Source organism: Belonocnema kinseyi, chromosome 3 (genome assembly GCF_010883055.1).
Source record: "Belonocnema kinseyi isolate 2016_QV_RU_SX_M_011 chromosome 3, B_treatae_v1, whole genome shotgun sequence".
Taxonomy (NCBI): domain Eukaryota; kingdom Metazoa; phylum Arthropoda; class Insecta; order Hymenoptera; family Cynipidae; genus Belonocnema; species Belonocnema kinseyi.
Genome location: NC_046659.1, coordinates 81,180,956 through 81,193,821, shown reverse-complemented (window position 1 = coordinate 81,193,821; position 12,866 = coordinate 81,180,956). Strand labels below are relative to the sequence as shown.

The window sequence follows — 12,866 nt, the reverse complement described above, 5'->3', positions numbered from 1 at the left end:
TCTTGCGAAGATAGTAGTGTTTGATCAAAACTCGAAACTCAGATTTTTCCATATTAAAAAAAACTCGGGGGTTAGTCGCTTCTCAGTGCTGTAACTTGTAAACGCGTAAATATAAATGGCTGAAGTTTTGACAGGCGTCATTTGAAGGATCAAGCTCGACGAAAAGAGTTCACATTAGTGAATACTAATGCCATCTCTTAGAATTTTCAGGTACTTATCAGACTGCCTAGTAATTGACTTGACCTAAACACGCATGTTTCCCTACCAGAATTGATCAGTCGTGACAATGTATGGTCGTTTTTTAAGTGTTGAAAACAATACTTGTGTGTATGGATTCGTGCGTCACACTTTTTTGTATTAAAACATTTTATTGAAGAATACGAAAGTTATGATCATTTATATTGTTTGAAAAGGTGATTTTTATAATTTAACTTTTAATTAGATTCTTTAAAATTAATTGAAGAACCTTAAAGATTCCTTGATATTTAGATGTTTTATTTTGACTTCCTCTGTAAGGAAGCAAATATATTTGGTAATTAAACATAATAAAGAAACAAAATTCACATCAAATGAGCAAAATTAAATTGTTAATAAGAACAAGCTGCAAAAATCAGAGTTCTAATTCACAGATAGTTTGGATAAATCCAGCTTTTTCTCAATTTAAATTACAATCTTTTTTGGCCGAAGGTTAATTTTTTGTTAAAGTTTTGAATTGACATTTGTTAAGATATCTAAAACAAAAACTCTTTCTAATTTTCCTAAATAATCTTGGGCAAAATATATCTATTTAAATATATACAAAAATAGTTAAAAAATAAATAGTTATTCGGAATTTCGCATGAAAAATTCCCATAAATTATTTCAACTAAAATATATAAGGGTAACTAATTTTCCAGCAGATATTTTATTCAAGAAAAGGAGATTTTATGTGCTGAGATCAAGAGCTTGTATAGCTATAGGAATATTACAGTTTTCTTCCCTTGGAAAAGCTTTTGTTTTTTATGTTTGTCTACGCCACTGGTCATCCCATATCATGAATTTCCAACTCGAATCTCCTCGAATCTCTTTAAACCACCTCGAAGCGTCAAATAAATGCACCGCGACACCCACCACCCGAAAATCGAGGTAAATGCTCGCACTTTTTTTACTTGACTGCCCACGTCTGCCTCTGTAATCTACGGGATTTCCTTCACGAACGACCTGTTCGATTCTACGGACGTTTTCAGATTATACAGGTTCAAACTTCTCTACATGTATCTAATGAACTTTTAAATTATTATTTTTAACAGATTAGTGCAGGTTAAATTATCCAATGAATTTTGTTTAAAAAAAGAAAATTTACAAGCTTGAACGATTTTGGATTTTATTAAGTGCTTTTTCTCAAAAGTTAAACTTATTATTAAAAAAGTCAGTACATTTTTTAAAAAATCGTGTAAAAAAATTAGAATTTTGTCGACGTTTAGTGATTATTTCATTTCACTTCTTTAGGTGGTTTTGTACACGAGTAAAATCCGAAATATATTTTTTTATCAAAATAAATAATCGTGAAAGCATTAATTTTATTATCATTTAAAAAATTTTCTTCATTTTTTAACAGTTGTAGGTTCCGCTGGCGCTTTACGTAGAAAATTTTTATTTTGAAACAAAAATGATCACAATTTAAGCAATATTTTGAATCTTTTAACAATTTCGTATTATATTAGTCTTTTTTGTCGGAAAATTATTTATTTGAGTATAAAAAAACTAGATTTGAAATAAGATTCACAAATTTAAACAATTTTAGGTTACGTTAGCGTTACACAAAATAATTTATATTTCAAAACGCAATCATTATACTTCAACAAGAATTGCAATTTTTTTAATTTAAGGTTATATTAACGTTATTTACAGGAAATAGAATTTTGAAACAAAAATCATTAGATTTTAGACATTCATACTTTTTTTTTTTAATTTCAAGTTTCTTTAGCGTTGTACACTGAAAGTAAGAATTTTAAAACAAACCCCCTTATAGCTTGAACAATATTAATACTTTTTAACAATTTCGGATTGTTTCAGTGTTTGTCGTCCAAAATGTGCATTTTTAATTTAAAAAATCATATTTAAAGAGCAATTCCCAAGTTTTAACAATTATAGGTGATGTTGCCATTTAACAATTGAAGTTTTTATTTTTAGTAAAAAGAATTTTAGATGTCAAAAAATATAATTTTTTGATAAAATTGTAGGTTAAGTTAATGGTTTCCACTGGATATATCGGTGTAGATTTCATAAAAAAATTCACAAGCTTGGAAGAATTTAAGTTTATTTTAACTTTCTTCACAGGAAATCGTATTTATAAAAAAATCATTATATTTTACATGTTCATAATATTTTAACAGTTTTAAGATACGCCAGTGTTATACAATAAAAGTTAATATTTTAAAACAAAAATCATGGTAATTTGAAAAGTATTGAGACTTTTTAACAATTTTGGATTATATGAGTTTTTTTGTTTATGTTTTTTTTTTTAGAAAATTTACATTTTTATTATGAAAAAAATATATAATTTCAGGAAGATTCGCAATTTTCACCAATTTAAGGTATGTTAGTATTTTACACTATAAATTGGTATTTTAAAACTAAAATTTTAACAATTTTAATTTATCTTGGCGTTTACACTAGAAGCCTCAATTTAGTAACAGATCATTAGATTCCAAATGAGATCATCTTTTCGTATAATTGCAGTTTAGGCGAGCGGTTTTTACTCTAAACATTGAAATATATTTTTAAGAAGATTTACAATTTTTGAACTTTTTTTTCTTGATCAAATTTCTTTCTTCAAAAATGCCCTAACAACTGGTTTTTTAACCTAAGGGCTTTTTACTCAGCTTAGAATTTCGGTAATTTATCCGTAAAGGCCCATAAACCAGGAAACAAGAAACGATTGACTGTATTTCAATCGTATTTCAAGTCGTATGAAATGTGTATCTTAAAGAGGAATGGTAGATTGCTGACGATAGGTTAGACGTACCAGTGAATCGAAGAAGTGGTTATTTTACGATTAGCCAAAAAATATTTCGTTACGGATTAAAAAATGACGGGTAATCGTAATAATACTATTCACATAAGAAAATTACAAAACAGAAAAAAGAAAAACTTTATTTTTTAAATTTATAATTACTATAATATCCAATATTTATCGTAGTATATTATCGTAAAACGCAATACTCTGCCTCTTTCTTTCACTGCGAACCGCGTGATGGCTTGTAGTGCAACGTGAAGCTACGGAAAATGGCTCATTTTCCACAAATGCTTGGTTAGGTATAAAATGATCCACTTTTACACTTGGTGCAAAAATTGAGGATGAGGGACTAAGAGGGCTTGTAAGAGATACAATAGTTATGGGAGGTCACCTATGGAGAACAAAAAGAACTAAAAAGTGAAGCAGACTCGAATCAAAACAGAGAATTTGTAGAAACCAAAAGTGTCAATAGAATTTCGCAATTAGGTAAACGATGTTTTCAACCGAATAAACCAAGGGTTGCATCTGAAGTGTGTGGTACCGCTGTTGTAAAAAGAATGATTGGTGATGCTTGTTGTAATAATTAAATCCGCGTAGCTATTGACGAGAAGGAACAAGCGTATCTCAGAAAGTTAAATATTACAGGACTTGTCAATGACGAGAGAATTAGACTTAAAAATAAATATAGAGACAAGTACTGCAAAATTATTTTAAAGAAAATATGACAATCATTTTGGAAATGTTCAAGAAGAATTAAAGGAACGCAGTAGAACAAATTTAGCCGGGATTCAAAGTACTGAGGGTAAAATGGAGTGGGATGCGGAAATGCAAAAAGCTGTTATAGGGACTATTTGCGAAAATTATTTGAAGGTGAAGCCATGGAGTGTAACAACAGCGAAATAGGAGAAAATACGTTGAAAAAATCACATTAAAATAATCTAAGTCTCTAAGGTTAAGGCTATAATTTAAAACTGAAGAAATGGAAAAGTTTCTGGTGCAGATGGTGCTACTGCTGAAAATCTTTAAAGCCATGGGGAATATTTTTCTGAAAAGCTATGCGAGGCAATAAATATATGTCATGAGATAAGCAAAGTTTCACAGGACTGGAAAAAGGCGATTATCGTACCAATCTACAAGGGAAAGGATGATAAAAGTAACTGCAATAATTACGCAGCTAACAGCTTACTAATGTAAGTATCGCAGACAAAATATATTGGAAAATACTTATCTGTCAGCTTATAAAAATAAGAGAAGAAAAGATAGGCATTCTATTGTAGACTTATGCCAAAATGCGCAAATCAGACGTTTATCTTGAGAAAGATCACAGAATGAAGTTTCGGCGTAAATAAAAAAAGTTTTCTGTGGCATTTTTACATTCTCATCAGAGAAGGTATTAGATTTGTGTAAAATTTGACCCCCCCCCCCACCAGTTTTTGTCAAATTTTCACGTTTTGAGACCCCCTGAATCCGAAAAACAGGTTTTTACGAATGTGTCTGTGTGTCAGTATGTCTTTTGTATGGTATGTATGTATGTATGTATGTATGTATGTATGTATGCATGTATGTATGTATGTATGTATGTCTATTTGTCTGTGAACACGATAACTTTTGAAAAAATTAATCTATTAGATTGCCCTTTGGTACACTCGATTAGTATCCTAAACTAAAGGACAAGTTCGTAAGCCAACCATTTTGGATGAAAATTCAAAAAGTGGGCACATTTTGAATATTTTTGAGACCACTTTTTTACAAATTCACAAATTCTCTGTACGGTCATTCATAGTATTCAAAAAATTTAACAATTTATCCCATTGACTTTTTTCGAAAAATCAAAAATTTTTAGAGTTATAGCATTTTCAAAATCCAAAAAAACAAACTAAAATGAATATTTTAAGCCAAACAACGCATGATATGAAAAAAGTCAGGAGAAGAAAAACTTTGCTTTTTGAAAGCTCTACAAGATTATGATGGTAACTTTTTTAATTTGGTCGAAAAGTTGAAAACTCCGAATTTGATCGTACCAAAAATATTTGAAACCACATTTTTTCAAGATTTAAAAATTCTATGTACGGTTGTTCATAGTACTCAGAAGCTCATACAATTTATCCACATGACTTTTTTCTATAAAAAGAAAATTATCAGAGTTAGAACATTTTCAAAATATAAAAAAACAAACTTAAATGAACATTTTAAGCCAAACAAGAAAAGAAAAGAAAAAATTTGATTTTTGAAAGCCCTACAGGACTATGATAAAAACTTTTTCAATTTGGTTGAAAAGTTAAACATTCGAAATTTGATCGTACCAAAAATAATGAAAAATCCAAAAATTCCATTTTTTGGTCAAACAATGCAAGATATGAAAAAAAATGCAAAAGCTCAAATTGCGTGTCCTGGAAAGAACTACAAATTTATAATATATCACTTTTCGATATGAGCTAGGAAAAAAATGAGACAAAACTTGTTCATCCAAAAAAGAACTATAATTTTTTATAGGACACGTAATTTTGCTTCAGTCGTAAAAAATAACATTTAAAATAAAAATATTAAATTTGTTTGAAAAAATGACATAAGGTATAAACTTAAATTACCAGACAAAAGTTGTTCTCCCAAAAAAATCTATAAATTTATTATTAATCATTTTTCGATAGGACGAGCAGATTTTCTTTGATTCGTAAAACATAAGATTAAAAATTTTAAAATTAACTTTTTGAGAAAAGCACAGAAAAGACGAAAGAGAAAATAGGCTCCTCTATAGGACCCCATATAGGTTCCTCTATTAGACCCGATGGAAATGCGCAGTAGTTCTTATTTAATCGTAAAAAACAACATTAAAAATAAATAAAATTATAAAAACAAGGAAATGAGAATTAGTATGATTCAATTTTTATGCGTATTATGAATTGTAATGATATACATTTATTGAAATGATACATGTTTCAGAGCAGCTTAGAATACAATTTAAAGCAGAATAAGAAACAAATACAAAAATAGTCATAATAAATACAATTTGCCTTTTATTTTTCAATTTCACAATAAGTAATCCCAGGCAGAGTTACATAAAAAATGTATCATAATTGATATAAAAATGTTGTGTGTAATGTAGAAACGTTGTCATGTTGAACAAAATCGAATGCGAAGCACGAGATACGTGATGAGAATGTCTTCGTTAAAGCCAAAAGAGCTTTAACAAAAGAAAGTTCAAAATCACAAAATTACAGTTGTCGGTTCCAAAGACCAAGAGCGTAGTGCGATTACCATCAGTCGCGTGACGTAGGTGCGCTCAAACTCTCGAGCTAAGCTTTTTTAACGAAAGAGAATTCACAATCACAAAATTACAGTGATGGATGTTTTGAGTCTTAATTTTAAAATGTTTGCGCAAAAATTTACGAAAATATAAAGACCAAGCGCGTAGCGCGATATAACTACATAATCGAGCGCGCAGCGCGAGATAAATGCACAATAGAGCACGAAGTGTGAGATAAATAAAACATCGAGCGCGAAATGCGAGAACCAACTGTCGCGTGCCCTAGGCGCGCTCAAACTTGCGAACGAAGCGAGCCGTGCGCGCAGCGCACGATGAGAATGTGCCCGCGTAACGAGCAGATTTGTTTGATCTGAAAAAAGCATTTGTTAAGGTGGATATAATTAAGCTTTTAAAAGTTCTAAAAAAGTATAGATTTAATTGCCGACTCCTGAAAGCAATAAAAACAATATGTACAGACTGTAAAGCGAGAATAAAGTAAAAGTAAAACTGAGTGATTGGATTGATTTCAGGCATCGTGTAAGGCAAGGATACGTTATTTTATCTTTTTTTGCTATTTAGTAAATTAATGGAAAAATGTCTAAGAATCGCGCTCTTCGAAGAACAAGATGTAGATCGTGGGACAGTGAAGGTGCGTATGTTGGCGTTTGCAGATGGTAAGATTACTCGGCCAAAATCAGTCGATCAGTCCTTAAATTCTTTTGAATAAATTCAATGAATTAACCTGTATTCGAATCAATTCTTAAATCTTCGAAATATTTTTGAACTTATGATAAATTTTTTGGTATCTCACTTAAGTTTTTCATGCCCTGCTTCTTACCCTTGTATTTTTTCAAATTCTGCAATTTATCTCTACATCAAACCTGCTGTCATTAAACCTCTCTGTCAGAAGGAAAGAAAGAAGAAAATCTTGCTGAAGACACAAGTTCGAGTTCATATTCCAGTTTTGCGATTCAGTGACCTATTCAGCATTCACAGAAGATAACTTTTTATGACCAAAGTATTATATATAATGTACACTTAGTATGCAGTGCTTTCAAATTCCGAAAAAATCTCTAGAAAATACACCTTAGCGATAAAAGCAATCCTGCAAAACTTTTACTTTCGCTAGAAAAAGCACAAGCTTTCGAGATCAGGAAGAAAGGGGATTTCTGGGATTCAAAGGTATTACATAAATTGGGGTGAATCCGGATGGTTGCTTCCTCATGGTTAATGGGTCGACCCATTATGACAATTCTACGGTCGAAATGTAGGACTAAGCAAAGGCCAAAAAGAGAACAAGAAGTAAAATGTCTCTGAACTTTAAGTAAAGTAAACCTTTCCTTTAACTCTTTATCTAAGAAAGAAAACTGTCCCGACAGTCACTACGTCTTTACTGTTTACGAGAGCTGAATACATAAAAGGAAAATCAAAGGACAAGGATAAGGATTCAGAATGTAAAATCGATTTGTGGAGTGAATGTAAATTACGTTTAGCAGGAAAATGAATAAAACTTTTCAAATCGGTGAAGCGAAAGAATCGAGAAACTTCAAATGTATTAACTTATAATATAGATTCGACTTCATTCTCGTGCATTTTCCGGAATTTAGTAAATAGAGATGTTTAAAAATTACTGGTACCGCCAATGACATTTCTGGTAAAATATGTATGATTCATTCGGAAATTTCAAAATATGTTGAAAAAAGGCTAGATTCTGCAAGACGTCAAGCCCTTTTTATTATTAGAGTATTTTAAACCATTTTTAAAACTATTTTAAAAGATATTCTAAAGTTTTGGAATTTATTTGAAAATAATTTAGAAGTTAAAAATATTTTTAAAAATGTTTAACATAATGTATATTTGTAAATGTGTTGTATTACAATTTCCAAGCCTTTTTAAGGCTTTTGAAAGGTTAAGAGATATTAAAATTCTTTTTAGATTGCGGTCAACATTTTAATTGATTGATAAAAAGAGATATTTCGGGTTTCACTCGTGTAAAAAACTACTACGAATTGTTTGCCGACGTTTCAGGTCAGCCCTGAAGATGTGAACTGCAATGTTCACGAAACGTCGGCAAACAATTCGTAGTAGTTTTTTACACGAGTGAAACCCGAAATATCTCTTTTTATCAAAATGAATCATCGTGAAAGCATAAAATCTATTATCATTTTAATTGATTTTTAATTTTGAAAAATTAAATACAAGGAAATATTTCAAATGGTTTGAGGACATTTAAAATTATCTCCTATAGTTTTGGAAAAGAATGTAGAATATTTCAAGTCCAAATCTGTTAATTACACAGGCCGACAAAATTTGGCAAATTCAAAAGCCAGAAAGCAGACCTAACATTTACGAAGGATTTTGATGCGCTGAATCCGAATCCGAGCTCAAAATTGCTCTTTTACGTCAGGTTTTCAAGATATCATAACAATAGGTAATATGGAATTTGAAAGTACTAATCTTCTACTTTAAAACCTGCATGGATTTATTAGGATATCTTTATTTTTTACCAAAATATTGTAATTTGAAATCTTTTATTTTAGCGTTTTAACCCATTAACGCTGAGGTGTTCAGATTTATAAAACGCATTCTCTATTGCTGACGATACGATATTTTTTCTTCAAAATATGATCTCAGGGGTTTTTGAGAGTCCCTTTTTCTATTGCCTGTGTCAGTTTTTTGTTATAACCCCTAGAATATTCAATATGGCGGCCACAATTTAGGGCTTTAAAAAAGAACAAAGGCTCCGACACAAAATACCAACAAAAAAGCATACATTAGTTTGGAACCAAATTTTGCACATGAAAAATATGAAACCCGTGTCTTTTCATTTCTACGGAAGCCGTTTTCTAGGGGTAGGAACCACCCCTAACAAGCCACAAGCATGCTAATCCATCTGACTCTGGGAATATTTTAGTGAAAAATTAAGATATCCTAATAAATCCAAGTAGGTTTGAAAGGGGGAGATTAGTACTTTCAAATTCCATATTAGCTTTTGCGGTAGACATTTTTCTTATTCGGTTGCATAACCTCAAAAACAGCTAAAAAACGCGTTGTTTGGACTTTTAGGTTAGGATATCTTGAAAACCTTACGTACAGGAGCAATTTTGAGCTCGGATTCAGATTCAGCGCATGAAAATCCTTCGGAAATGTTAGGTCTGGTCTCTGACTTTAAAATGTGTCGGCCTGTGTTATAGATCACAAATTTTTAAAAATTGAAATTATTTTTTTGTCTAGGAGTTTTTGAATAGTTTCAAAAATAATTATGATTTTGATCATATTTCTTAAAACTTGTTAGCAAATGCAGATTTTTTTAGATTTTGGAATCTCTCAAGATAAAAACGACATTTTTTAATTCATGGTAATATTTAGACTGATTCTTCATTTTGAATAATTAATTTCAAGACCATATTTCAAATAATAGAAATAATTATAGCATGTCTAAAAGATATTTAGAAGTCTTAAAAAGATTACAAATATTATTAAACTTTAAAAGATCGCGGGAAATTAATAAAATATTTTTCAATTTTCTCCAATCGTCAAAAAGTGCTAAATAACTTTTAATCTTTCAAACTCGAGAAACTTAGTAAATTGATATTTATTTAACCTTAAAGCGAGTAAATAAAATTAAAAAATTCAATAATTTAAGTTGTGACATCGCTGCTCACCAGAAATTGATATGTGAAACAAAAATTATTAAAATTTAAAGATTCAAAATATTTAACAATTCCGGATTATGCTAGTCTTCTAAGTTAGAAATCGGTATTTTTTATTTTAAAAAATGTCTAAAATACAGTAAAACTCTTCTGTAGCGCCGATTTTGGGGCTGGCGGTGGTCGGGAACTAACTCGTTATAGTTCACTCCACTTTTATTTGTGTACACACACCGCGCAGTTCCTGTTACACCAGCCTCCGGTGCGACGTTAATTCTCGGAAGAGCTATAGAAGGGAGGGCTATTAAAGGGTTTTACTGTATTCACATATTTTAACAATATCAGGTTATGTTTGCGTTTTACTCCAAGAATTGATGCTGAAAAAATCATTATAATTTGAAGTAAATTGATAATCTGTGTAAAGAACTTTGTATTAAGTATGTGATTTTCTTTGAAAATTAAACATTTTAATTTATAAAATGGGAGATCATAGTTCAAATATGATTTGCAATCTCAACCTCGAGTCAATTGTTTCATTCACAAATTTGTTTTTTTAAGAGAAAAAATTATATTTCAATGAAGATTCATAATTTCGCAAAGGAGATTTACAATTTCTCAAGAATCTAAGGTTATTTTAACATTTTTCAGCGGAACTTGGTTGTTTTAAACAAAAAGTATAAAATTTCTAAAAAGATTTATAATTTGGAACAGTTTTTTGTTATATTATGTTATTTTGGAATTTTGTGTCGGAAATGGGTACTTTTCATGCAATATAATTGAATTTGATAGAAGATACAATTTTTTTTATTTCAGGTTAGGCTCACATTTCACACGAAAAATCAGTACAGATTTTTAGAAAGTACAAAAATTTTGAATAATTTCAAGTTATGTTAACATTGCTTGACGGAAATTGGTAATTTAAAACAAAAAATTATTGTAAGTTATTGTTAATATCAAATCATTTTATTTTAAACGATATTTTCACTATTTTAACAATAATAGGCTATGCTAGTATTTTTCTTCGTAAATTGATTTTTTTTTTTAATAATATAACAGTTTGATTGTCTCTATAATGTTAAAAAACATTATGTATATAATAATTCTGAAGTTGAGACATCAATCACCATCAATTATCAAAAATATTGCCCTTGATTTTTTATAAATTTGTGTAAAAGGTACTATGAAATCAAAACATGTTGTATTATAATTTATTAACAATAATAGTAAATGAATACGAAAAAAAATAATGATAACAAATAGTAATAATCGTGCGCATAACGTACGTGTTTGTTTTCTATTTTATTTTAAAATGTATCGAACTGAAGAGTATAAAAATAATGATATCATCTAAGAATGTTTTTTATTTTCCTTAAGATCGAATATAGAACTTTTTGAATCAAAATTGTGATCTATCCTCAGTTCCTCATTGTGCAACACAACTTTTCCAATATTTAACTTTTAAAAGCAACTTTTTTGATACAGAATGTGACTGGGTCTACGAGGATATGGATTGCCCCAGAGATTGCGTCCTAGCTAGTCCTGGATATCCTGGTGTCTATGCACCGAATACTCGATGTCGTTACCTGATCACTTCCAGTCGACAGGTCTCCATCGCCATCAACTTTACCGCAGTCTTAATGCCGCATAAGTAAGTGCTACCACTTAACTAGAGTAGCTCTCAACGAGAGATGTGACCATAATGTTTAATGAATTCTAAAAACTGAATCTCAATTAACACTTAATATCGAGAGACATCCAAATTAATTCTGAGCTCCAAATCCAATTCTATATGAATGGCCCAGGTCCATAAAGGGCCCCTAGAGACCCTTACCCCTCACACCTGTCTCAGCGCACTGAAGCATGAAAGCTGCCCCCCCCCCCCCCCCCCCCCCCCCCCCGGTAAAGTGAAAATTTCTCTTCTATTCCATTTTACAAATGCCTAAAATAAAACACAAAACATGAAAAAATAATATTTTAACTGCCTTCACCACCCAAAATACTAGATCTCGAAACAGGACCGACAAACTCGTAACCCTATGCTTGAAGTTCCAATATAGAAAGAGAAATTTGAAACCAAATGTTCGAATTTTCAAGCGAAAAAAGAATTCAGTTCAACCGCAACAGTTAAATTTTGAACCAATGATTCAAGTGTTCAACCTAAATTTCAAACCAAATCTCTTCTACCGAAAAAGATTAATTTTGAATCCAAAACGATGAATTTCAATTTTTTTAAACTGAATCTTTAACCAAACAGAACAGATTAAATTTTGAACCATGAAAGATTTTTCATGCAAGATAAAAAAATATTTGAACCAAGTTATTAAATTTTCATACGAAAAAAACGAATTCTCCAACCAAAATTTGAATTCTCAATCCGAAAATAATAATATTCAACCAAAGAGTTAATTTTTAATTGTAAAAAAGTTAATTTTGAAACAAGTAGTTGAATTTTATAGGAAAATAGTACAATTTTCAAACCAAAAAGGCGAAATTTCAACAACAAAATAATGCTTTGAACCAAAAGACGAAATTTCTACAAAATAGATGAAGTTTCAACCCAAAAATATATATTTTCAAATAAAAATTTAATTCCCAGCTTTTGTTAAATTTTAAACCCGAAAGGATAAATTATTGATAAAAAATATAACATTTAAATTTGCAATTAAAAAGTTTTAACGAAATACATGGATTTTGAAACAATAAAATAAATGTTAAATAAAGTAGTTAATTTTGTACCAAATAAGGTGAACTTACAAAAAAATAAAGATTTTGAATGAAATTGTTGAATTTTCAACTCAAACCGGTTAATTTTAAACCAATAATGGAATATTAAAATTTACAGTTCACAAAATATTTTCACCTAAAAAACAACAAATTTTTTTTAAAAAATCGTTCAATATCAAAACAATTAATTAAATGTTTAATGAAGTAGTACAATTTCCAAGCTTTTAGTTTAATTTTTAACACAGAAAAT

At 30.0% G+C, this 12,866-nt stretch overlaps 1 protein-coding gene across 1 annotated transcript in view; it reads left to right on the top strand.

Annotated features, from left to right (window-relative positions):
- Positions 1-12,866, top strand: part of LOC117169901 — a 312,876-nt gene that overhangs the window by 114,200 nt on the left and 185,810 nt on the right. Inside the window, exon 6 of the mRNA XM_033356410.1 lies at positions 11,375-11,540. Within this exon, the coding sequence (XP_033212301.1) occupies positions 11,375-11,540 (166 nt within the window). The remainder of the gene's footprint in view (positions 1-11,374; positions 11,541-12,866) is intronic.